The sequence below is a fragment of the Hyla sarda genome, chromosome 4, assembly GCF_029499605.1.
Source record: "Hyla sarda isolate aHylSar1 chromosome 4, aHylSar1.hap1, whole genome shotgun sequence".
Classification (NCBI taxonomy): Eukaryota; Metazoa; Chordata; class Amphibia; order Anura; family Hylidae; genus Hyla; species Hyla sarda.
Genome location: NC_079192.1, coordinates 147,743,455 through 147,771,102, shown reverse-complemented (window position 1 = coordinate 147,771,102; position 27,648 = coordinate 147,743,455). Strand labels below are relative to the sequence as shown.

Here is a 27,648-nt window from a genome sequence, read left to right as displayed (position 1 = left end):
TAAAATATACTAATGTGCCACAAACAGGAAGTTAATATCACCAACCATTCCCATTTTATTAAGGTGTATCCATATAAATGGCCCACTCTGTACTATGCCTGATGAAGAGTCCTGCTTGGACTCGAAACTTTGTTGCACCTAATAAATTTGACTGTTCCGCTAGTGTGGTTTGGGCTGCCATTCCTTTGAGGAGAAGCACCTGGTAAAGTCCTGTTTTCCGGATCTCTATCCATTTGATGCCAATCTGCTAGATAGACACTCCTACCAGGCATGGGTCTTCCTGTTTAAATGTACTCTTAGATTGGGTTTACAAATTGGGGAAATACATAATTTGTCTGTGTATATAAAGTTATTTTGAACCCTGTTTACATCATGCATACGTCCGACATGGTTATCAAAGGGGTGCCCTTCATCATAAATAACAATGTAGCTTAAATGTAGACAAGTTTCTAAGTGTGGTCTGTGGCTGCTGTGAGGTCACAGTTGATAAATACCTGACCACTGCAAAAAGTCAATCATGCTAGACTACATGCATATTGTTTTCTTGAATAAGTCTAAATGCATAGTGCATGCATAATAATGCATAATAATTATAAATAATTATTTTGGTAAGTATTTGGTCACTAACCTTAGCCCAAACCAGGAGCAGGTGGTCAAAACAGAAAAAGTGCAAATCTTACCATTACAGTTTTTTTTCTATGTCATTTCCACCTCTAGTTTTGGCTGAGAAGATATACTAAAATATGGTCCAAATATTGACCAAAATACTATGTGTAAACCCAGCCTTAACTGCACATGGCATTGGTAATAGGAAGTCCATAAAATGCATTGTAGGCACAATTTTTACAATTCAATTTTCCAATTATATTTAAAATATATATTTTTAAAGTGTTTGTTATTGTATATAATCAAGTAAGTGCTCAAAATAGACATTGTAATTTAATAAAACCCTTATTGCTTTACCTGTGGTAGAACAATATTAGTGGGTACAACGAAATTATATGTGTTGGAAGACAAAGTGTAGAGGAAGACGATAACTCAGTGTAATGGTATATCATAATGATTTATTGATACACTAAATGTATATTTGTAAATAACACTGATACCCAGGAAATTCATCTTTGGGCTTCTTAATTGAAATTCAGGCATGTAAAACATCACTTTCAAGCAATTACTATCACTCAATGGATAGATTATGGCACATGACATATGTTTATATAATTAATGATGAAGTAATCATTGCTTCCCCCCCAATTACACTTCCCCCCCAAACACATACAACCAACTAATTAGTCCCTTGAAACTGTCTGGAAATAGACACATACTTAGGATATAAAGGCGCTTTACAGCACTCCCATATTATTCTGAGACCAATTATCCAGGCAATAATCTAGGCAATAATTCTTCTCACTCAAGCTTTCAAAAGTTTATTAGAATTTTGTTTCAAATTGCTATGTTTACTAGTCCTTGAGATTTAGTACACCTACCCTACAACCACACATTTTACCTCCCCCAAAGAATCAAATGAGGACTCCTATCAGAAAGTATCTATTTCTAATTCAGTTTGGAGAAGTAACATCATTATTATTCAGCACTTTCAAAATGAAATATATTTGCCCTATTGGAGGTATCCCCTGTTACTGGGTAGTAGTCACATTACATGGTTTGAAATATAACATGAAACAAAGGAGTTATTGCTGTCAAAAGTTGGACATACCTAAAGACTTTGGTAAGACATTACTACATGATGAGTTATGGGCTCATGTCCTTCTCTCCTCTATGTCAGGGGAGAGAATGGCTTTTCTAAGAGTTTAGTCGCTGCCAGAACTGTCAGGCAGCAATTTACCCCTCTTTTTTTCCCCCCCATAAAGAATACATAATGATTCATCTGTGCCCAATATTCATGTGTGGTGTCCCGGTACCGTATTATATACGTTACCTGTATAGAGGTCCCCATAGCCAGAGTCCCTAGGACATCGGGGTCCCTCTGTTGTAGATCCCCCTTGTCACCTCACATTTAGTCTATAACTATATAGCAGTTCAATTCAATATTAATATAAGTATAAGGATGTATATATGAATATATTTAGTTATCTACCTGTTCGGAACGTAGCAGGACCTGCGATTCACGTGAATTGGTTGAAACTCTATGGTTTTGCTTTAGGACCTTTGGAGGTTCCCGTGACATATCACCCACAATGCACTGTAACGGTGAGTGACAGTCATTATGGACCAATCCAAAACCGCCGACCCCTGCCCATATAAGGGACCCCTGCGCCATCTTGATCCCTCCCTTGGGTTGCTGACTCTGGAAGAGGTAGGACCTCCGCAGCTTACAAGACAAATTACTAGGCCAAAGCCTTGCGGCCTACGCCTCTAACCTAGCAGATAGACTAAGCAATTCCCCGCTACTCACCGCAAGATCACTGGACCTACATCCCCTAAATCCAGCGGATCTCTGCTATATAATCCTTCAGAAGCTAAATTGGGCTTACCTGATCCCAATCGACTGTCAATCACTGCTCAAGCTGTATGTAAAGAGACTTTGTTATCTGGACTGTTACTGTTACTACATGCACAGAAACTCCTCAGTAAAAGTTCCTGCAAGTTTTCAGTTAACAGCGGTTGTGGACAATCCTTTATTTCTGCATCACCTATTGCTCTTGGGAAGGGTGGCAATAGGCCTATCAAGAACACAGCATTTAACCCTCACCCTGGCGTCACGAGTAACACGGGTTAACAGCGCCCTTAACTATCCTGCATAACGACACCCTAAACACCCTGCACTCCCACAAGACAGTATCCTCTCATCCACCACCACACGTGTATGGGAGCAATTAGGAAGCAATAGTATATCCCCTGCAAAGTCTTCTCAATTTTTTTTATTTTTTTTTTAGAAATGAATAATTGATAGGCTGTCATGTGATTCAACATTTATTTCTGAGCAACAGGGTCCAGTCTGTGAACTTTTCTAGAGAGGCAAACCCTTAGGCTAGGTTTGCATTAAAGGGGCACCCCAGTGGAAAACATTATTATAATTTTTTTTAATATGACAGTTTAGTTACAGTGAACACATGTCTACCTAAATTCTTAACTAATGATGAATGCTGGCCACAGGAGACACGTTGGGCCATGTATTGTTTGTCACCTAGTGAGGTATTGTACAGAAGAGAAATAATAATTTTGTGTTATGAAGCAATCTTTTCGTATTGGACGTTTAACACATTAAAATAAACTAAGGGCATTAAAGGAATTTCTGTAAGTATCATGGACTTGTAATGTTCCACAAGATGGAATAAGTTAATAAACCACTAATGTGCTAAGGAGCCTAACCTACATGTGCCATAAATAGATGTTTTCTCAGATTTCCTAATGAATTGAAAAATGCATCGGAGAGATGAAATGTTTATTGTGAGACTTTTAATTACTTGTTTAATAAGGTTGGTGTAAAAAGTTACCTTATAGCATCGACAAATAGTTAACCCCTGCCCAGGCTTCTAAGCATTCAGCATTTAGCAGCCGCAACTACAGATGCATAGTTGATGGGTTGTTAAGTCCTATTATTTATTGTTGAGCAATAGCCACTGAACAGGCCTAGCAGCAGTTTTTTTCAGAAGATAGGCAACCCCTTAGTCTGGGTTCAAGTGTAGCATTTTGGTCAGCATTTTTAGTCAAAACTAGAAGTGGGTCCCTAACTCAAGAAAAAGGTGCACATCTTTATACTATAGTTTTTCTCTGTGTTGGTACCACTCACAGTATTGACTAAGAAATACTGGTCATAATAAAATATCTTAACCCGGGCAAAGACTCATTCACACCATTTATAGCAGGGGACTTTCGTCTATGACCTTCAAATCTCCTAATACGAATTCATAGTTAAAATAGCTGGTTTTGAATCATATGTTGATAGCTCCTATAATTTCTATGGGACAAAATTCTACCAGAGTGAATCAGTTTGCACCAAATAGTCAAAGTAAGGGTATACTGATAACAGATGTTGCTTCGTGAAAATGTTGTTTCTTTGTCACTGCACTGTACTGTTAGCACCAGGAGTAGACGTTCCGATCACTGAGATACAACACAACCCCCTCCCACTGACTGTCCCTTGTCCTTTGTTTCTGGTTGGTAGTTTTTTTCTTCCCATTAGTTGTATAAGGCAAAAACTATCAATACATACATTGTTTTTTCTCCGCAGAAAAGTAGCTTTGTTTGTTGTTGTAAATATTTATATAGAATTTGGGTTGAGGGGGACAGTTATCAAAGCATTTAGTAGGTTTTTTTGCTTAAAATTGTGGCAAAAAAGTCGCACGTGCGACTACCCTCTTTTTTCCTGCGACTTTTTGCATGTTCAGTGTCCTAAGAAAAAAATAAAAATCTTGCGTACCAAAGCAAAAAGTGATTTTTGACTTGCAGTGGTCAAAGATTTATCAAGTGCGAAAGTCGCAAAAAAGTCGCATGAAAAAACCTACTAAATTTACTCCAGCTCAGACATGGAGCAGAAAAAGCCACTACGAAAGCAAAAAAAAGAAAAATTGCTTAAAGGAGTAGTCCAGTGGTGAACCCAGTGGTGTACAACTTATCCCCTATCCTAAGGATAGGGAATAAGTTTGATATCACGGGGGGTTCGACCACTGGGGCCCCCTGCAATCTCCTGTATGGAGCCCCAACAGCCCGCGGGAAGGGGGGGTGTCGACCTCCGCACGAAGCGGCGGCCGACACGCCCCCCTCAATACAACTCTATGGCAGAGCCGAAGCGCTGCCTTCGACAATCTCCGGCTCTGCCATAGAGATGTATTGAGGGGGCATGTCAGCCGCCGCTTCGTGCGTTGGTCGACACCTGCTATCTGGCCGGAGAGCCTGGCCCCCATACAGAGAGATAGGGGATAAGTTTGAGATCACGGGGGTCCGACCGCTGGGGCCCCCTGCAATCTCCTGTATGGAGCCCCAACAGCTTGCGGGAAAGGGGGGTGTTGACCTCCGCATGAAGCGGCGGCCGACACGCCCCCTCAATACAACTCTATGGCAGAGCCGAAGCGCTGCCTTCGACAATCTCCGGCTCTGCCATAGAGATGTATTGAGGGGGCATGTCGGCCGCCGCTTCGTGCGGTGGTCGACACCTGCTATCTGGCCGGAGAGCCTGGCCCCCGTACAGAGAGATCGCAGGGGGCCCCAGCGGTTGGATCCCCCGCAATCTCAAACGTATCCCCTATCCTTAGGATAGGGGATACGTTTTTCACCACTGGACTACCCCTTTAAGTGAAAGAAATTTATCAACAGGCTGAAACCAGTTGATAAATAAGTCGCACATAAGCAAAAAAATTGTAAGAAAAAAATAACTAAAAAAAGGAATACATAAGCAAACATTGATAAATGTCCCCCAAAGGGTTTTCAACCAGACATGCTTTGTCCTCCAACTCTCAAGAGAGTTGACTGCTCGCAGTTATTTTCCCCGCTCACTTGAGGAGTCAATTGATGTCTTCACTTTCTCTCTAGATTTTGAGTCTCCTACAGCATAGGTAATAGTGTGAGGGAAATCTCTGTACAACATTGTGGAATATGTTAGCACTGAAGAAATCCTCCTGCTGCTCTACAAAAGCAGTACACATGCTGGGAATGAGAAATCTATTATTACTATATGTCTATATAAGATAGTTTGAGAGCAACATGTTGTAGTATTGTGAATGAAACTTTAGCTATTCCTGTGTCAGTCGGACTATTACGATATTTAGCTGTTAGTGAACACTAAGGATCTATTTGGTAATAAGCCTGACTGTAGACAGAAATAGATCAGAAATGATTTATTAGCAACAGGCAGTCTGTTTTCTGTTTGTGGACACTTTTTATGTAGCAGAAGACATTTTTCTACACAGCATGGAATCACAACAAAATTGAGTGGAGTCACAACAAAAGTGAAAACAGTCAAATGGTAAAGAAGAAATGTTCCAAAGTTGCTAGTTTATACATTGTCAATGTAATGGCCCATGTACATAGACTTTAGACATTATTATTACTGTGCCCCTGAGGAAGTTGCCATGTAGGCAAAGGCACGCGTGGGGACCTCTGACCACCATCTTGATATTTGACCTAAGCCTCTCTTATATATCACTTCGTGCATACACTTTTTTCCTTATTGTGTCACTTTGAAACGGTTTGATTTGCTTGTCATACAGTAATGTTTTTATGTTTTTGTATTGTTTACCATATGTGTGTATAGGCAATTTTTTCATCTTAGTGGTTCCGTGTTCTGAGGGTGCGTCATCTTATTAATTGTATACAGTACGGTAGTCCAGGAGGGGGCCATATTGGCTTCCCGCCTGTCTTGTAAGGTGGCTCTGTGTTGAGCCTTTTAAGTGTTTTTAAATGTCTGTGTCTTTTTTTTATTGTTCTGAAATAAAATTATTTGATTTATCTTATCTCATTTTGGGTATGCACATTTGTATAGAATCTTCTTTGTTCTTGGATTTTCTGTAGTATGTTTTGTATACCATGGTAGCACCCCACTTTACATATTAGGCTGAGCCCCCCTTTTTTCTTTGTTGTACTACGTAAGAATGCCGCACCACCAGGGGAACTACTTCCAGCTAATTAACATACAGCACAGGACCACTTTGAAACCTATTTTCGTCACTATTGCTGGTGGCTCTAAGGACATGGGGACATGGGTAAGCAAAATGATTTTAGCCAATATAATATGTTGTTAAAAACTAAATAGGGTAAAATCTGCTGACAGGTTCCCTTTAACATTATACCTACTGGCCAGAATGAAAACTACAAGATTTCATGATTATTTTAATATAGCTAGTAAAATAAAAATTAACAAATGCATAAAGAAAAATTTATTTAACATAAAAACTTGATCAATGGCACATTCGATCTAAGGCTCCATGCACTGAAAAAGGCCATAAATATTTTTTGCAAAGCAGTCCTTAGGCTAAGTTCACACACAGTATAATAAATATGGGCATATTGTTTTACTCGCGTCTTTTCTTCCTTTTTTGGGGGGAGATATTGAGATATTGTGAAAATGACCGCAAGAAGGTAGGTAAAAAATATGTCCGTATGAATATAGCATAGGATGCCATGTTATGGACTTGTAATATTTCCATGTGCATGAGCCTTTAATCAGAGAGGACCTTTAACCTAAACATTTTCTATTTCAGTATTTCTATACTAAAGCTTTATATACTGTATATATATAGTACCCTGCTTCTACTCCGAGATGATTTTACTTAAGTTATGTTTCATTCTTTCTTCCTATTCTAATGAGATATTCTCTGCAGTATATGTGCTACGCATCACCGAGAGGTCAAAACTGATGGGTACAATCATTGCCATGCTCACAACAGGTTCTTGGGAATATGACAACTGTAGAATAGTCAACACCACAGGAATTCTCAGCCTATGAGCTGTCATGCACTACCTGTTAAACTATGACCATTTTATCAACATAAAATAAAATCCATTCTGATATACAGTTAGACAAAGAGATAAGGCACTCACTTTGTAAGCAGTCAGCATTAAGGAGGTCTTGACATTTTTCATGACACTTGACGCCGCACTCCGAACACCTCATCCCTTGCCTTGCTATTCCCCAAAGCAGACCTTCACACTCATAGCAGTAAGTTGGTGTTGTTGCAGTCCATACTTCAAAGTTGTGTGGAGTGGTTGATGATATGGGGTAAATAAGAGCTTGCAATGTCTTCCTAAAAACGTGAGCTTTCTGTTGAGATTGGGTAAAGCATGGGAATGGTTAAAGTATCATATAGCTTTAGGACATTTGACAAATAATATACAGTTGGTATTTGTTCAAGATATGGAGTAAAAGCCTTCCAAAGACTACACTGATGAAAAAAAATTAAGGGAACACTTAAACAACCCAATGTAACTCCACGTCAATCACACTTCTGTGAAATCACACTATCCACTCAGGAAGCAATACTGATTGACAATCAATTTCACATGCTGTTGTGCAAATGGAACCGACAACAGGTGGAAATTATAGGCAATTAGCCAGACACCCCCAATAAAGGAGTGGTTCTGTAGGTGGTGACCAAAGACTACTTCTCAGTTCCTATGGTTCCTGACTGATATTTTAGTAACTTTTGAATGCTGGCAGTGCTTTCACTCTAGTGCTAGCATGAGACGGGGTCTACAACCCACACAAGTGGCTCGGGTAGTGCAGCTCATCCAGGATGGCACATCACTGCGAGCTGTGGCAAGAAGGTTTGCTGTGTCTGTCAGCGTAGTGTCCAGAGCATGGAGGCGCTACCAGGAGACAGGCCAGTACATCCGGAGATGTGAAGAGGGCAACAACCCAGCAGCAGGACCGCTACCTCTGCCTTTGTGCAAGGAGGAGCAGGAGGAGCACTGCCAGAGCCCTTCAAAATGACCTCCAGCTGGCCACAAATGTGCATGTGTCCACTCAAAAGGTCAGAAACAGACTTCATGAGGGTGGAATTAGGCCCCGACATCCACAGGTGGGGGTTGTGCTTACAGCCCATCACCGTGCAGGACGTTTGGAATTTGCCAGAGAACACCAAATTCGCCACTGGCGCCCTGTGCTCTTCAGAGATGAAAGCCGGTTTACACTGAGCACATGGGACAGACGTGACAGAGTCTGGAGATGCTGTGGAGAATGTTCTGCTGCCTGCAACATCCTCCAGCATGACTGGTTTGGCGTTGGGTCAGTAATGGTGTGGGGTGGCACTTCTTTGGGGGCTGCACAGCCCTCCATGTGCTTGCCAGAGGTAGCCTGACTGCCATTAGATACCGAGATGAGATCTTCAGACCCCTTGTGAAACCATATACTGGTGTGGTTGGCCCTGGGTTCCTCCTAATGCAAGACAATGCTAGAACTCATGTGGCTGGAGTGGGTCAGCAGTTCCTGCAAGAGGAAGCATTAATGCTATAGACTGTCCCGCCCGTTCCCCAGACCTGAATCCGATTGAGCACATCAGGGACATCATGTTTCGCTCCATCCATCTATGCCACGTTGTACCACAGACTATCCAGGAGTTGGCCACCTCATCAGGAGCATGCCCAGAGGTTGTAGGGAGGTCATACGGACACATGGAGGCCACACACACTACTGAGCCTCATTTTTACTTGTTTTAAGAACATTATATCAAAGTTGGATCAGCCTGTAGTGTGGTTTTCCACTTTGATTTTGAGTGTGACTCCATATCCAGACCTCCATGGGTTGATAAATTTGATTTCCATTGATAAGTTTTGTGTAATTTTGTTGTCAGCACATTCAACTATGTAAAGAGAAAAGTATTTTATGTGATTAGTTCATCCATTCAGATCTAGGATGTGTTATCTTCCCTTTATTTTTTGGAGCAGTGTATGTTTCATGGGCAGTGACATCATGAGATAATAATAATAATAAAAAATAAATAAACTATTAATAATAATAGACATCAGCATTACTATTAGGGAATTTTTTTGTGTTGCATGTATCGTGTTCTAGAATTTTGGCCAAAAAGTAAAAAAAAAACAACTACTAACTCTACCTTTGGGAGTAGCCGTTAGGAATAAGAGCATGTCTTCAAAATATCTACATTTAAAAAAATATACAAATTTGCTAGTGTTCCCAAATAAAATGTGTTGAATTGGAACTCGTCCCGACAGCTCAGAGCATGGGCCCCATTTCCTTGAAGTGGAGTGTAGTTTTCTTTGTGGGTTTTTGTTTTCTACAGGTTTTTTCCATAGTATTTACTATTGTATCTTGTATTTGGCGATTTTTCTTAGGTTTTGCTCTTTTTTCCCAGGCTCTGAGGTGCCAGGGTTTCCAGTGCTCAAATCCACCATATTTAATGTGGAAACATTAGTAAGTTTGTAAGTTTCTTTACAAAAAAGGTAGAGTAAAGTGGAAAAAAAGTAGGGTCAGAAATTCTAGCGCACGACACATGCGGCACAAAAAACCCTGAAAAACCTACTCAGAAAAGCCTGACTAAATGAGACCACATGTGTTAAAAAAAAAAAAAAAAACATAACGTGGGAAAAATTACAAAATAAATTTTTCCCACATTTTAATGAAAAAATATTTCAATGATAAGAATGTGTTGAGCCCTCAAAGCAATATAAACTGTTGTGGCCCTCCTTAGCATTGGTCCCTGAAGACCTTACCTGTTTATTTAGAATACCATGATAGTATACCATGCTTGAACATGGGTTTTCTAATCTGGACAACAACTTTGATTTTTTAAAAAGGAAAACAAACAATGCGGTTCTCATCTGCCATGTATTTTTACGGCTTATCGTATAGGTTGCAAGCTATTACAATACCTTACAATAACTTACCAGTTCTTCATTGTTCACGGAGGTTCGGATAACCATAGCGAGAGATATTCCAGCTTTCCGTGCAGCTAGTGTCTATGGAAATGTAAAAATATTTCATGTTATCATTACAGTGAAAGCAGCTTCAGATACGACACACAGTAGTGGAGTGCTCTACTGTGTTATCATCTATAAAGCAAAAGCAAAGCATTTGATAGTTCATGTGTCCCCAATTCTGTGAATTTTTTTTATTTTTTATATTTGTTCTAAAAGGCTTTTTTGCCTCTGTAAAGGGACTGTAGCTTTGTGGGGAAAGAGCATGGCTTTCTGTGCAATTTTCTGGTGCAGAATCCTGGCACAGTTTAAAATGCACCTGTCAGATCCTTCAAAAAAAAAAAAAACTAAACAAAAAAACTAAACAAAACTGTTACTCAGGATCTAATCCTGATCATGTATCTACTTCTCAAAAACATAGCATATTATAGCTGCTCAAAGTCTTTGTCATCTTCCCAGAGTAAGGGGACATGTCCCTCTCTTGCTTGCACTGTGATGACTCCTCTTCCTCCCTCCCTCTGCTGACTCACTGCTCTCTGGAGTAAGCCTGGTAGCCCTGGCTTCATGCTGTCCGGGCATGCTGAAAGTTGTAGTTTTGCAACAGCTGATATTGGTAAGATAAGGATCGGGAATGTTGTGTTTTTTCTGCCCAAACCTGATATTTTAGGCAATGTTTAGAGGGTAAAATTTCTGAGCGAAAAGTGGTGCATAATAGCAGTAGAGATCACTTTAATACTACTCGTAAAAAAACTAATGCAAAATAAAGATATCAATCAATAATAATAATCTTATGGTAAAATAACAGCGTGGTTAAACAATGGACTAAGGAAGGTGGTGCATTTTGATGCTTTTGGTTAGGGATGAGTGAAACGAATCTGACGACAAATCTGAATTCCTTAAGAATTTCAGGAAAAATTTGATTCGTAACGAATGTGAAAATCACCGCAATTCGATCGCATGAAATGCTTCATTAAACTCCATTTAATGCGGTCCAGGGGCCGGGCATCTAAAATGGCGGTTCCACATGTGAGGACATGAAGCAAGGAATCCTGGGAAGGTGGGAAGGTGGTATGACCCTGAATCACATGCAGCATGCAGCCTATCAGCAGCCAGCCAATCCTATGATGTCACAGCCCTACATAATGGGCAGCCATCTTGCGGCCAGTAATATCAGCATTCTATTACAAAGAGAGAGAGGGACAGAGAGCAGTGTGTGTTGCACAGAAAAGCATTTTTACAGCAGCGATTCACCTCCTAGTCACATCAGGGTTCTATTGCAGAGAGAAAGGGACAGAGAGCTGTGTGTTGCACAGAAAAGCTTTTTTACAACAGCAATTCACCTCAAGCCCAAATCCAGCCTAGAAGCACTGATAAGTAAGGGAGTGAGATTGAAAGAGTGCAATTTTGGGTGTAGTACACAGCGACTGTGTTCTGCAGCACTGGTGTGTACAACAACTAAAAAGCTAATAGTAGCCAGCCAGTTAGGGTGAGCAGAGCATTAAAAGTGTATTGTTCTCTATTAAGTGTAACCTGTGCGTACATCTAATCGGTGTACCATTTTGTTCCTGTTAAAGTCTTAAGGGCCTAGATACTGTGAAAGGCCAGGCAAAAGTACACACCTGCTGTTGTTGTAGACAAATACTGTTTTAATCGTACTAAAGTGCATTGTCCTCCTCTCATAAGTGCATACCACATATGCACATCTGGAAAGCATACCACATATGCACAGCCAGTGGTGTACCATTTTGTTCTTGTTAAAGTCTCCAGCCACCTCAAGGCTGTCTCATTCAGCCACTATATGGTCTCATCATGCTTACGCCACCTCCAAGCTGTGTCATTTAGCCACTATATGGTCTCCTCATGCTGCCGCCAACTCCACGCTGTGTCTTTCAGCCACTATATGGTCTCCTCATGCTGTGCCAACAACAGGTTGTGTAATTCAGCCAGTATATGGTCTCCTCATGCTTATGCCACCTCCAGGCTGTGTCACTGTACAGTCATGTGGTCTCCTAATGCTGCTGGCACATTAAATAAAACTTTTTAGGTTCATCTATTGTAAATCTTCAATATAAATGTTAAAAAATATCTTAATTGTGAGGCCCTCAATTGTGAGGCCCTATGGTCTCCTCATGCTGCCGCCACCTCCATGCTATTTCATTCAGCCACTAAATGGTCTCCCCATGCTGTCGCCTACTCCAGGCTGTGTCATTATGCCACTATATGGTCTCCTCATGCTGCCGCCAACTACAGGCTGTGTCACTGTACCCCCATGAGGTCTCCTTATGCTGCTGGTACAATACATTGAACTTTTTAGGTTCAATTTGAAATCTTCAATTTAAATGTTAATAAATATCTTTAATCATTTTTATTGTTAGTCCCTTTGGTCTTGTCAGGCTGTTGCCAACTCCAGGCTGGGTCATTCAGCCACTATATGGTCTTTTCATGCTGCCGCCACCTCCACGCTGTGTCATTCAGCCACTATATGGTCTCCACATGCTGCCGCCACCTCCACGCTGTGTCATTCAGGCCCTGTATGGTCTCCTCATGCTGCCGCCACCTCCATGCTGTGTCATTCAGCCACTATAGGGTCACCTCATACTGATGCAACCTCCAAGCTCTGTCATTGTGCCGCTCTGCGACAGTGATTCTAATAGCAACGCCTCTGATCTGCATGTCATACTGAATAACAGTATTATTTCACTAACACAGCACACTCCATATGCGTGTTACAGCAAGGCAACGTGTTCTACACCCCTATTGAGGCTCTCCGTAGGCCAGAAATAGCTGTTTTTAATACAGATTTGCCACAAATATATTCGGACCGAACCAAATTTTTCCGGAAAATTTTTAAATAATTTGTTCATCTCTACTTTTTGTGCAATTTTATTACAGTAGCTGTTAATGGCTTAAAATATGGCTCAAAATATGGTCTGTGAATATAGCCTAAAGCACTATTTTCCAAACAGAATAGGAGTCATATTCAAAACTCTTCATGTCCAAAATTTTGCTTTTCGTGCCAAAATTTCGGCATAAAAAGTTTTCAGCAGATATTCAAAGTGTTTTACATCAGAATGATCCATGGTTTACACTAGTCATGCCAGTTTTTCAAAAGTGGGCATTGTTATGTAAATTTCATGTTTCACAAAACATTTTCAAAGGGGTGAGAGTCCATTTTACATCAAAAATTTCACACCAGCTCTTTGCTAGTGTAGAAATCACAAAAATGGTTGCAGTATTTTTGTTTTGGTTTTATTTATTTATTTATTTAGTTATTTTGAAAAAGGTGTTATTTAACCCCTTAAGGACAATGGACGTACTCCTACGCCCCCGTTTCCGAGTCCTTAAGGACCGAGGACGTAGGAGTACGTCCTGTCCTTTCCCGGCCCCCTGCCGCTAGCCGGAGGGGAGCCGGTGCCCGATGCCTGCTGAAATCAATCAGCAGGCATCGCGGCATATCGCCCAGGGGGGTCATTATGCCCCCCCATGTCGGCGATGGCCGCAGATCGCTGGACAATTCCGTCCAGCGATCTGCGGCGATTCCGGGTCAATCAGGTCTCCAGTGACCCGGTGACCCGGAATTACTGGCTGATCGGGGCCGTCAGAGACGGCCCCGAACAGCCAGAGCCTGCAGGGGTGAGGTGGCACTGATGCCACCTCACGATCGCCCTGATTCGTCGGCCGGATTACCGGCCGACGAATCAGGGCGCCTGCTGCGGGTGTCACTCCCGCACCCGCTCCGCCCCTCTTCCGGAGGACGTGAGCGGGTGCGGGACGTGCACCCCTGGTGCTGGGGACCCCGATCCCCGGCGTTAATGTTGGGATCGGGGCCCCAGGAGCGACGACGGCGGCGGCGGCAGCGGGACTGACCTGTGCGGCGATCAAGCAGCAGCAGGAGGTGAGTGACAGCCTCCTGCTGTTGCTTAGCAACAGCTCCCAGCATGCAAAAAGGGCATGCTGGGAGCTGTAGTTATGCAACAGGAGGAGGCAGACCACCACAACTCCCAGCATGCACTTATGGGCATGCTGGGACTTATGGTTTTGCAACAGCTGGAGGCACATTCTTTCTATGGAAAAATGTACCTTCAGCTGTTGTGTAACTACAACTCCCAGCTTGCACAAACAGCTTAAGTGCATGCTGGGAGTTGTAGTGGTGCATCTGGTGGTTGCATAACTACAACTCCCAGCATGCCCGTTGGCTGTCGGTGACTGCTGATAGTTGTAGTTTTGCAACAGCTGAAGGCACACTGAGTTAAGTAGCAAACCAGTGTGTCTCCAGCTGTTGCATAACTACAATCGCCAGCATCCCCAGCCAAAGTAGTATGCCTCCCGCTGTTGCATAACTACAACACCCAGCATGCCCTTCCGCTGTCCGTACATGCTGGGGGTTGTAGCTTTTGCAACAGCTGAAGGCACACTGGTTGCAAAAGACTGAGTTTGTTGCCAAACTCAGTGTTTCACAACCTGTGTGTCTCCAGCTGTTGCAAAACTACAACTCCCAGCATGCACTGATAGACCGTACATGCTGGGAGTTGTAGTTTTGCAACAGCTGGATGTTCCCCCCCCCCCAATGTGAATGTACAGGGTACACTCACATGGGCGGAGGATTACAGTAAGTATCCGGCTGCAAGTTTGAGCTGCAGCAAATTTTCTGCTGCAGCTCAAGCTGCCAGCGAGAAACTACTGTGAACCCCCCGCCCGTGCGACTGTACCCTAAAAACACTACACTACCACACAATAAAATAAAAAGTAAAAAAACACTACATATACACATACCCCTACAATAAAAATGAAAAACGTCTGGTACGCCACCGTTTCCAAAACGGAGCCTCCAGCTGTTGCAAAACAACTACTCCCAGTATTACCAGATAGCCACTGACTGTCCAGGCATGCTGGGACTTTTACAACAGCTGGAGGCACCCTATTTGGGAATCACTGGCGTAGAATACCCCTATGTCCACCCCTATGCAATCCCTAATTTAGGCCTCAAATGCGCATGGCGCTCTCACTTTGGAGCCCTGTCGTATTTCAAGGCAACAGTTTAGGGTCACATATGGGGTATCGCCGTACTCGGGAGAAATTGTGTTACAAATTATGGGGGGTATTTTCTGCTATTACCCTTTTTAAAAATCTAAAATTTTTGGGAAACCAACATTTTAGGTAAAAATTTTTTTTTTTTTTTTTTACATATGCAAAAGTTGTGAATCACCTGTGGGGTATTAAGGTTCACATTACCCCTTGTTACGTTCCCCGAGGGGTCTAGTTTCCAAAATGGTATGCCATGTGTTTTTTTTTGCTGTCCTGGCACCATAGGGGCTTCCTAAATGCGGCATGCCCCCAGAGCAAAATTTGCTTTCAAAAAGCCAAATGTGACTCCTTCTCTTCTGAGACCTGTAGTGCGCCAGCAGAGCACTTCTCACCCCCATATGGGGTGTTTTCTGAAGCGGGAGAAATTGGGCTTCAAATTTTGGGGGGTATTTTCTGCTATTACCCTTTTTAAAAATGTAAAAATTTTGGGAAACCAAGCATTTTAGGTAAGAATTTTTTTTTTTTTTTAACAGATGCAAAAGTCGTGAAACACCTGTAGGGTATTAAGGTTCACTTTACCCCTTTTTACGTTCCCCGAGGGGTCTGGTTTCCAAAATGGTATGCCATGTGGGTTTTTTTTGCGGTTCTGGCACCATAGGGGCTTCCTAAATGCGGCATGCCCCCAGAGCAAAATTTGCTTTCAAAAAGCCAAATGTGACTCCTTCTCTTCTGAGACCTGTAGTGCGCCAGCAGAGCACTTTTCACCCCCATATGGGGTGTTTTCTGAATCGGGAGAAATTGGGCTTCAAATTTTGGGGGGTATTTTCTGCTATTATCCTTTTTAAAAATGTAACATTTTTGGGAAACCAAGCATTTCAGGTAAAACATTTTTTTTTATTTTTTACATATGCAAAAGTCGTGAATCACCTGTGGGGTATTAAGGTTCACTTTACCCCTTGTTATGTTCCCCGAGGGGTCTAGTTTCTAAAATGGTATGCCATGTGGTTTTTTTTTGCTGTCCTGGCACCATAGGGGCTTCCTAAAGGTGACATGCCCCCCAAAAACCATTTGTCGCTCCTTCCCTTCTGAGCCCTCTACTGCGCCCGCTGAACAATTAACATAGACATATGAGGTATGTGCTTACTCGAGAGAAATTGGGCTACAAATACAAGTAAAAATTTTCTCCTTTTTACCCCTTGCAAAAATTCAAAAATTGGGTTTACAAGAACATGCGAGTGTAAAAAATGAAGATTGTGAATTTTCTCCTTCACTTTTCTGCTATTCCTGTGAAACACCTAAAGGGTTAATACACTTATTGAATGTCATTTTGAATACTTTGGGGGGTGTAGTTTTTATAATGGGGTCATTTATGGGGTATTTCTAATATGAAGACCCTTCAAATCCACTTCAAACCTGAACTGGTCCATGAAAAATAGGGAGTTTGAAAATTTTGTGAAAAATTTCCAAATTGCTGCTGAACTTTGAAGCCCTCTGGTGTCTTCCAAAAGTAAAAACTCATAAATTTTATGATGCAAACATAAAGTAGACATATTGTATATGTGAACCCAAAAATGTTTTATTTTGAATATCCATTTTCCTTACAATCAGAGAGCTTCAAAGTTAGAAAAATGCAAAATTTTCATTTTTTTCATCAAATTTTGGGATTTTTCACCAAGAAAGGATGCAAGTTACCATAAAATTTTACCACTAAGTTAAAGTAGAATATGTCACGAAAAAACAATCTCGGAATCAGAATGATAACTAAAAGCATTCCAGAGTTATTAATGTTTAAAGTGACAGTGGTCAGAATTGCAAAAAACGCTCTGGTCCTTAAGGTGTAAAATGGCCTGGTCCTTAAGGGGTTAATCAATTGTTGGAAAATATTAATATATATATATATATATATATATATATATATATATATATATATACCACAGAACAAAGAGAGCGGCACTCCAGATACGTATAACCCCGTGCGGGTGTATTTATTCACACATCTGTAGGAAAGCGCAACGTTTCGGCTCCTCAATAGAGCCTTTCTCAAGCTTGAGAAAGGCTCTATTGAGGAGCCGAAACGTTGCGCTTTCCTACAGATGTGTGGATAAATACACCGGCACGGGGTTATACGTATCTGGAGTGCCGCTCTCTTTGTTCTGAGGTGAATTTCTTGGGGCCTGAGTCGGACCCTGGAGCTGAGCACCCAACGGGATCTGGAATCCTTGGCAACAGCCACGCATGGTGCTTCTTCACTTGGATTGTTTCTTATATATATATATATATTATTTTTTTCTTTTCAGATAGTGGCAAATAAAAAAAGTGTGCCAAAATCTGCAATTTTGGCGTAAAATAAAAACAAAAGTAGCACAAAAATTAACTCTCACATATTTTCACAATTTCAAAGCAGCACAAGAGACCTCTGAAAATGTGAGGAGAAAAAAAGGTGTAATTAAAGGGGTTGTCCAGGAATCGAAAAACAGAACTTATTTCTTTCAAAGACCGCTCCCTGTCTGTCTCCAGATTGGGTGTGGTTCTGCAGCTCAGTTCCATTGAAGTGAAAGGAGCCAAGTTGAAATACCACACCCAACCTGGAGACAGAGAGAAAGAAATGAGGTCTGTTTTTTTTATTCCTGGATAACCCCTTTAATATTGCTGTAACAGAAATGGTTTTTGAATATCTCCCCCCGTGTCTTCAGCAATTGCAAAACTACAACTCCCAGCATACCCAGACAACTGAAGGCTGTCCGGGCATGCTGGGAGTTGTTGTTTTGCAATCACTGTAAACACGCTGTTAGAAAAACACTGGCCTAAAGGTTATAGCAACACTTAAAGGGGTTTTCTAGTAAAAAAATAAATAAAAATAAAATAAAAACATTTCATCTGGCTCCAGAAAGTTAAACAAATTTGTAAATGACTTCTATTAAAAAATCTTAATCCTTCCAGTACTTATCAGCTGCTGAAGTTGAGTTGTTCTGTTGTGTCTGACCACAGCGCTCTCTGCTGACACCTCTGTCTGTCTCAGGAACTGTCCAAAGCAGGAGAGGTTTGCTATGGGGATTTGAAAACCTCTACTCTGGACAGTTGCTGAGACAGACAGAGATGTCAGCAGAGGGCACTGTGGTCAGACAGAAAATAACAACTCAACTTCAGCAGCTGATAAATACTGTAAGGATTAAGATTTTTTTTATAGAAGTCATTTGCCAGTTGATATGAAAAAAAAATGTTTTTCACTGGAATACCCCTTTAATTAACTCATAAAATAATAGTAAGTAATCCACAAGTGAAAAATAGCAAATGCAAAATTGAGCTGATAAATGTAATGCAGACAAGTGATCACCAATGCACTTGAGAACTATAAACTGTCAGCAAGTGCATTGCTTAAAATGTGTGGAAATGCCTATCTCCTCAAAGGAATCAGCTCCTTTGTCAAGCTGTCATTGTGTATGTGAAAAATTAAGCAATTTGTGCTGTGTGGGATATAGTCATGCACGGTAATTTGGTCCTGCTCAATAGGGCCACTTTGTTTAGAAGGCTTATTGTGAATATATAGAAATATCAACCGGGAAGATTTAATTGGTTTTGCTGAAAATGGGACTAAGAGCCCAAGCAATGCACATAAAACCACTATACATCTAGTGGTGCATGCTGCTGCACATGCAAATATTATTTTTATGGACCCTGCTTTATGTCGAGTGGGACATACATTGTAATGCAAACATATTTTTCCAATTATTCCATAAATGTTTTATTTTCTTTCCTTGGGTACTACACTTACTTGCTTGGGCCCCTTTCACATTACATTTGCCATACAGTTGAGATAATGTTCTTTTTTCCACAGGAAAAAAAAAATACATATTCTGAACTGTATGTAAATATGTCTGCATTGACTATCACTTTGAAAAATGTAGTATACAGTTGTGTATGTTTTTTACAGTATGGAATAGCATAGTGGTGTATAATTTTAAATATCACTGCCACACCCCTCATGAGGTCACACCACGCCTCCTCAATGGAATTCTATGGGAGGGGGCATGGCGGCTGTCTCTGCCCCTCCCATAGACTTGCGTTGAAGGGGGCATGGTGTGACGTTACGAGGGACGTGGCCGTGATGTCACGACCCCATCGCCCGCTCCAAGCGTTCAGAACAAAATCTTTTGAACTAGGGATGAACAAATCGAATCTGACAAATCCAAATTTGTTAAAAATTTTATGGAAAAATTCTCTTCGCAAGGAATCCGAATATCGCCGCGATTTGATCGCACAAATCGCTTCATTCAATTCCATTTAGTGCGGTCCAGGCTCCAGGGCATCTAAGATGGTGGCTCCAAATGTGAGGACATGGGGCAAGGAACTCTGGGAAGGCGGGAACACAGGTAGGCGGGATGACCCTGAATCACATGCAGCATGCAGCCTATCAGCAGCCAGCCACCCCTATGATATCACAGCCCTATAAAATGGGCAGCCATCTTGCGGCTAGGCACATCAACGTTCTATTGCAGAGAGAGAGGGACAGAGAGCACTGTGTGTTGCACAGAAAAGTATTTTTACAGCAGCGATTCCCCTCTCAGTCACATCAGCATTCTATTACAGAGAGAGAGAGGGACAGAGAGCCGTGTGCGTTGCACAGAAAAGTATTTTTACAGCAGTGATTCACCTCCCAGTCATATCAGCGTTCTATTACAGAGAGAGAGGGACAAACAACAGTGTGTGTTGCACAGAAAGGCATTTTTACAGCAGCGATTCACCTCAAGGCCAAATCCAGCCTAGAAGCACTGACAGGGAAGGGAGAGAAATTGAAAGAGAAAGTGCAATTTTAGGTGTAGTACACAGCGAGTGAGTGCTGCAGTACTGGTGTTTACAACAACTGAAAAGCTAATAGTAGCCAGCCAGTTAGGGTGAACAGAGCACTAAAAGCCATGATCACCTGCTATTAGTGCCTAATACAGGTTGCGTGGCAAAGTGTATTGTCCCCTATTAAGTGCAACCTGTGCGTACATAGGTGGTGTACGATTTTGTTCCTGTTAAAGTTTTAAGGGCCTACATACTGTGAAAGGCCAGCCAAAAGTACACACCTGCTGCTGTTGTAGACAAATACTGTTTTAACTGTAGTGGAGCGTATTGTACTCCCCTCATATTCGCACTAATCATGTCAGGCAGAGAAGTGGCAAGGACGTGCACAGAGGAGTGGCAGAGGCCTAAATTCATCAGGCACAGGTAGAGGTCGCGGCAGACTAGGGGTGAGTGGCAGCAGGAGACACAGCATGAGGCCTGAGCTCCCGGCATCAGATAGCGGTCGTGTCTCAACATTGATTGGTTAACTCAGTCATCCACTTCATCTCAAGTGACATTTGACACCCCCAGTCAACAGTCGGTGGGTTCCTCAGACATAACCCTTAGTTGGCATGGCCCGGGAGCAGTCCCTGTCCTCCTATTGCCTCTGTCCTATGCTCTTCCCTCCCCCACAGAAGTATCTTATGCTGTGGGTTCAGCTCCACTATTTTGTGAGGACGATCTACTAGAGGACAGTCAACAGCTACTGCCCAGCCAAGAAGTGGAGTAGACATCCGCTGCTTCCTCCACTAGGCGGGAAAGTAGTGATGAGGAGAGTGGCGTTGGAAGTGGTGTTGCGAACGTTCAGGCTCCTGAAGCAGACACTGTTGAGAAACCTGAGGAGGACATCAATGACGTGCAGACACAACTCATTGATGATGAAGCCAATAGGACTTGGGAGCCGGGTGCAGAAGGAGCTTCATCATCATCAGGTTGCCCGTGAGGTAGCAGCTGAACCAGCAAGGTGGTAGTATGGTTGGAACAGGTCAGCACGGTGGCAGAAGTGGGAATTCTGGAGCCAAACGTGCACAGGGTAGACCACCTGCTTCGTGGCAGCCTACCTGGCCGGGAGGTAGTGGAACAGGGGTCCCTGGAGTCGGCTGCAGTAGCAGTCAGTCAGTGCGGACTGTTGGGTGTAAAATCAGCTACTCTGCAGTGTGGCAGTTTTTCATCAAGTATCCAGAGGATGTTAACATGGCCACATGTAATTTTAAAAAATATCTTTAATCTTTGCAATTGAGGCTCTATGGTCTCGTCAGGCTGCCACCACCTCCAGGCTGTGTCATTCTTTCACTATATGGTCTCCTCTTGCTGCTGCCATCTGCAGTCTTGGTCATTCTGCCACATTTTGGTCTCCTCATGCTGGTGCCACCTCCCGGCTGTGTCATTGTGCCACCATATGGTCCCTTCATGCTGTTGGCACCTTAAATTAAACTTTTAAAATATTAATCTATTTTAAATCTTCAATTAAAATTTTACAAAATATCTTTAATCTTTTCTAACTTGAGGCCCTATGGTCTCGGTGGGCTGCTGCCACCTCTATGCTCAGTCATTGTGCCGCCATATGACTACTTGTTATATTGTGTTTTGTGACCATACAATGTTCATTGAAAATAAATGCTTTCGGCTCCCGGGAATCTAATCAAAATTCTAAATTTTAATTTATAAAAATCGATGTAATCTTTTCAAGACTGACGCCCTATGGTCGTCGACGTCATATATTACCTGTGGAATTATCCCAAGACTCCAATGAAACAGGTTGGAATGATAATAATGAACCATAACTGATTAAATGAAACATTTTCACTTTCACAGTCAGGGGGGGGGGGGGGGGTTGCTGAGAGCCAGGGGCTGGAACAGGAGGTAACTTGCCTTGCGGAGGACCGCCAGCTCGATTTTAAGATACAAGTATGAGCTTTTTCACTGCAGCCACTTCTAGCTTTATGTGCCCACTTATCCAATGGCACAGAAGCCAAATATGCTCCTGTCTAAGGGGCGGGGGCGCTGAGAGGCAGGGGCTGGAGCAGGTGGTAGCTGCCTTGTGGCAGACCACCAGCTCAATGCTCACCAGAATGGGTCCTCAAAAAAGGATTTAAAAAAATTAGAATACATTCAAACAAAATAAAAATTGCATAAAAAATATCTTTAATCTCTTCAATTGTGATGCTATATGGTCTCCTACTGCCACATCCAGACGTTCTAATAGTATTAGTGATTATAATAGCGACACCTGTAATCTGCATGTCTTACTGAATAACAGTATTATTTCACTAATGCAGCACACACCCTATGCTTGTTACAGAAAGGCAAAGTGCTCTACAACCCTATTCAGGCACTCTGTAGCCCAGAAATAGCTGTTTTTAATACAGATTCACAGTGAATAACCGGACCAAACCGAATTTTTCCAGATAATTTGTCGAATTGGCCAAATCAAATTTTTCAAAAATTCGCTCAACTCTACTCCAAACACTGGGGCAGCGGAGTACCCCTTTAAGCACTAATAAGAATATATATGGACTCATTCACACAGGGGGGTGGGGCCTCTGTTGGTTAGTCTGTCAAAAGGACAAGAATTGAGCGGAGAAAAAAATTGGCCTATTTTTTATTCTCTTAATTCTGGTAAAATACTGGATCCCAGTATAAGTCAACAGGATCCGTCAGGGCCCAGCGGTGTCAGCTGTGCTCGAACCAGTTCAGGGTAAGTTCGGCAAAAAAAATAAATAAAAGGTAACAGACCCTGAATGGGTAAGAGCACCACGGCGGTGTGAGCTAAGCCAACAAGTACAGGTGAAACTCCATTGTATTTCATTAATGCAACTTAAAAGTAAAGTAAGCATGAAGTGCTCCAAAATCTCCTGGTAGACAGATGCGTTGACCCTGTACTTAATGAAGCACCGTGGACCAAAACCAGCAGATGACATGGCTCCCCAAATCCTAGTAATTGGGGAGGGGGGCTTTGGAGTTTTCATAAGCTGTAAGCCATAATCATCACAATTATGACAAATCAATGGTTGAACTCTTGCTTTGCATGTAATAAGTCTCTCTCATATATTAGTTTCACCTTTTAAGTTGTATAACTGAAATAAATGAACTTTGCACAATATTAAAAATGTATATTTTTCACTTGTATATACCTGCAGAAAATGAAGTTTCTGTTGAAAGGTATCCTTTTGTGTGTGGTTGTTTATGTGTGTGTATGTGTGATGTGTATAAAAAAATTTGCAAGGTTTTCACTTTCAAAAAATGTTGCTTTTGCCTGGGTAAAGACACTCTTATTAAAATAAGGTTTCGGAGCACCTGAAAGCTGAGCTAATTTATGCAGGCTAAAGTCAGCAACTGCCGAGCCGAGAAGTTTGTGATGAATCACTCATCTCTAAGTTTAATCATTGTAAAATGAAAACTGAATATAAATTTTTCAATACATTTTGTTTTTAGATTTCTTAAAATAAATGTTCTTTTTTTTATATTTAGAGACAAATCGTTTTCTTGCGCAAACACTGCATTGCAATTTTTTACACTAAGTATTGGCAGGTGAAGCCCATGAATATGGATCTTAGCACAATGAAGAGGGTGCATTTCTTAAAGAAGAGATCTGATCCTTCATATGATTCAAGTGTCATGCAGCAGAGCTGATATAATGAATCCATCCTCAAAGGGTAAAACCTGTGTAGAAGAAGTTGACCACTTGCCCATAGCAACCAATCAGATAGTTTGTTTCATTTTTGAAAAGGCCTCTGAAAAATGAAAGTAGTGATCTGATTGGTTGCTATGGGCAACTGGGCAACATTTCCTCTACACAGGTTTTGATAAATCTCCCTCAATGTTAAAAAAAATGGCAATAATTTCAGGATTATATTTAATTTCCACAATAATACATTTAATAATTATGACAGAAGGATCACAAGCTAATAAAATACATAATTCTGAAATGATCACCCGATATAAGTAATGTTGTGTATTTTACTTAGGTACTTACCATTGCCTGCATGCCAGTGAAATAGTTAGAAAAGGAAAAAAGAAATAGAACAGTATTAGTGCAAACACAGCATATAACTATAAAGACAACAACTTATTTCTCAAAATCAATGCTACATAAACGTGCTTGTATAGAATTATAAGATAACTTTTTGTTAAAGAAAAAACATAAAAGAATTACTCTAAAAATGTTATGCTCTGGGCAATCGATAAATGCTGTACAAACGCTGCTGCCGGAGAACTTTATGATTAACATAGCTATTAATAACAATAAAGAAAGGAAGAACTATAGGAAGCCAAATCTAATACATTCTAATTAATACAAAAATACTGCTAATAATACACAAAATGCTGCTTCGTAAATCATGTTTTGCAAATTGTTGTTATACTCTTGGTATAATATACATCTACTTTATTAAATGGGTATTCTGGCATTAGGCATTTTTTCCCTTATCTAAAGTATAGGGGGTAAGATGCCTGATCTCGCCGCTGGGACCCCCTGTATCTCAGTGCAGCTCCCAGCATTCTGTGCCAGGCACTGCTCCCGAGACAGGGACATGATGTCATACCACGCCCCCTCGTGACATCACGCCATGCCCCCTCCATTCATGGAAAAAAAGTGGACTAGTATATGGGAAATTGGTTTCTATGGACATCATCTTTAGCTTTTCCTTTGAAATAAAGTTAAGTCTGCATTGGTAAATGAGACCTGACATATGTCCTGTGCACAGGGTGGGCAATTTATTTGGATACACCTTAATAAAATGGGAATGGTTGGTGATATTAACTTCCTGTTTGTGGCACATTAGTATATGTGAGGGGGGAAACTTTTCAAGATGGGTGGTGACCATGGCGGCCATTTTGAAGTTAGCCATTTTGAATCCAACTTTTGTTTTTTCAATAGGAAGAGGGTCATGTGACACATCAAACTTATTGGGAATTTCACAAGAAAAACAATGATGTGCTTGGTTTTTACCCCCGTATGACATCACACTCCGCTCCCTCAATGCAAGCATATGGGAGGGGGCGTGACAGCTGTCACGCCCCCTCCCATAGGCTTGCATTGAGGGGGCAGAGTGTGACGTCACACAGGGGCAGAGCCGTGACGTCACAATGCTCCGGCCCCGGGAGCGACAGTAATCAGACCCGGAGAAAACAGCTCCGGGGACTGATTTTAACGGGGTGCGGCATGCAAGATCACGGGGGGTCCCCCTTTGGATAGGGGATAAGATGTCTAAGTGCCGGAGTACCCCTTTAAGTGGCAACATCGTACTCCAAAATGCAGGTTCAAAATCCTGGTGCAGCTTAAGCCAACTAATATTTATCAAACAGCTTGAACCACTGTGATAAATCTGCCACATTCATAAACCTTCTAGTCTAAGTTTATACTGTATAAGAATTAAACAATTTCAGTAAATCTAGGCCTTAGGCTAAATTCACACTGTGATAAAAAAAAAAATGCCTAATGTAAAATATGTCTTAAAATCTTGCAGTGTGAACTTAGCTTTAGACTGAAATATTCTTCATAAATAGCCATAGATTCTCTACAATTACAATTTACAGTATGTACTTAGCTAAAAAGTATCTTAACCATGCAGAGTTTTATATACTGCTCTTAAACAGTATTGTGTGCCAAAACTACAGAAAGAAACACATATTTTTACTTAGGCTTTATTCACAATCTGTTTTGATCCTCATATAAAGCAATAAATTGTTTGAAAAAAAATTGGTCCAAAAGCAAAAAAACTTCTAAGAACCTTTGTGTAAAGAAAAAAACGATAAGGCAGTAAGATCCAAAATACTGTTTGTTAACATATCCTTAAAGCCTTTCACGTTTACTCCTGGTTTTGGATATAAAACATTGACAAAAATAGTGACTAAAATACTGTGTAAATCTAACTATGACGTTGGTAGATAATATCTGCTAATATCCAGGAAAACTGTTATTTTTGCCAAGACATTCAATCCCTTTATTCATTATTTTTTATCATGGTATGGTTGTTATCTTAGTCCTAGAACTGTAATTTACCAAATCTCGGACAATGGGTAATGTTTTCTTTCTTCTAAGATCTGGCATACTGTCAATTCCATAAAGCCCACTGCCAGGTCTGCAAGAAAAGAGAACAGCTTGACTGTAAAAAATGACATTATTTCAATTACAGTGTTTACATTATAATCATGTTGAAAATACCAACAACTATAACTACATTAATAAATATATGCATGCTCAATTCTAGCAAATTTGCTCATTTTTGTAATTGGTAGGAGTTCATGTAAGTAGATTTTCTCAAGACAATTCATAAGTTGGCTATACATGGCTGGTATTTAATTGTTTTATTGCATCTTAACAAATCATTCACAAGAGAGGGGTTATGTGTCTGATCGAGGGTGGGTCGACCACTAGGACCCCCAGGATCTTCTGCCCCGTCTCTGACTCCGACTTCTGCCTTGTCTCCGACTTTCGCCCTGTGCCAGAATACTGTCGACCACCACATGAAGCTGTGGTCAACACACCCCCTCCATGGGCACTCTGAGCATGAAGAGAGCCAGTGTTCTGAACACAAAACTTCACAACACCAGGACGTGGGGCAGGAGCCTGGGGTTTGGGTTTTCCTGCATTTGGCATGTGACATGGGTCCCAGCGGTCCGAACCCCCCCCCCCCCCCCCCCCCCCGCCGCCAACTAGACACTTATCCCCTATTCTGTTGATTGAGGATAAGATGTAATGTATCTGAGTTTCCCTTTAAAGTGTACCTCCAATGTTATTACTGAAATGTACCAGAAGATAGCACAAGTAGAGGTCAGTAGGCTAAGAAGTCAATCACTAGAACAAAGGGCTGTGGCACTCCAGTTTTGCTTCCACACTGTGCATCTCCAAGATAAGTTCATAGAGGATCCATTTCCTTTACTGTAGGTCTTTCTTAAAGAACCAGACCAGACACAATCCTGAAAGCGTATATGTATTAGAACTGGGACCAGTCACCGGTTATGGCAATGCTTAAAGGGGTACTCCGGTGGGAAAAAAAAATACATCTACTGGTGCCAGAAAGTTAAACAGATTTGTAAATTACTTCTATTAAAAAATCTTAATCCAGTACTTATCAGATGTTGTATACTACAGAGGAAGTTTTAATTTTTTCTGTCTGACCTCAGTGCTCTCTGCTGACACCTCTGTCCATGTCAGGAACTGTCCGGAGCAGGAGAGGTTTGCTATGGGGATTTGCTTCTGCTCTGGACAGTTCCTGATACAGACAGAGGTGTCAGCAGAGAGCACTGTGGCCAGACAGAAAATAATAACTCAACTTCCCGTGTAGCATACAGCAGCTGACAAGTACTGGAAGGATTAATTAAGTAATTTACAAATCTGTTTATCTTTCTGGAGCCAGTTGATATGAAAAAAAGTTTTTTTTCCCACCGGAGTACCCCTTTAAGGCACCATTAAGAGTCAGGGGCCTAATTTATGAATTTCAATACAAATTTACAATTCAA

General features: G+C 41.4%; 1 protein-coding gene across 1 annotated transcript in view; it reads right to left on the bottom strand.

The window, feature by feature from the left end:
• Positions 1 to 27,648, bottom strand: part of UNC13C (unc-13 homolog C) — a 627,474-nt gene that overhangs the window by 434,816 nt on the left and 165,010 nt on the right. Inside the window, exons 6-9 of the mRNA XM_056572349.1 lie at positions 26,189 to 26,267; positions 24,161 to 24,166; positions 10,303 to 10,374; positions 7,501 to 7,720 (exon numbers count right to left, since the gene is read on the bottom strand). Of these exons, the coding sequence (XP_056428324.1) occupies positions 7,501 to 7,720; positions 10,303 to 10,374; positions 24,161 to 24,166; positions 26,189 to 26,267 (377 nt within the window). The remainder of the gene's footprint in view (positions 1 to 7,500; positions 7,721 to 10,302; positions 10,375 to 24,160; positions 24,167 to 26,188; positions 26,268 to 27,648) is intronic.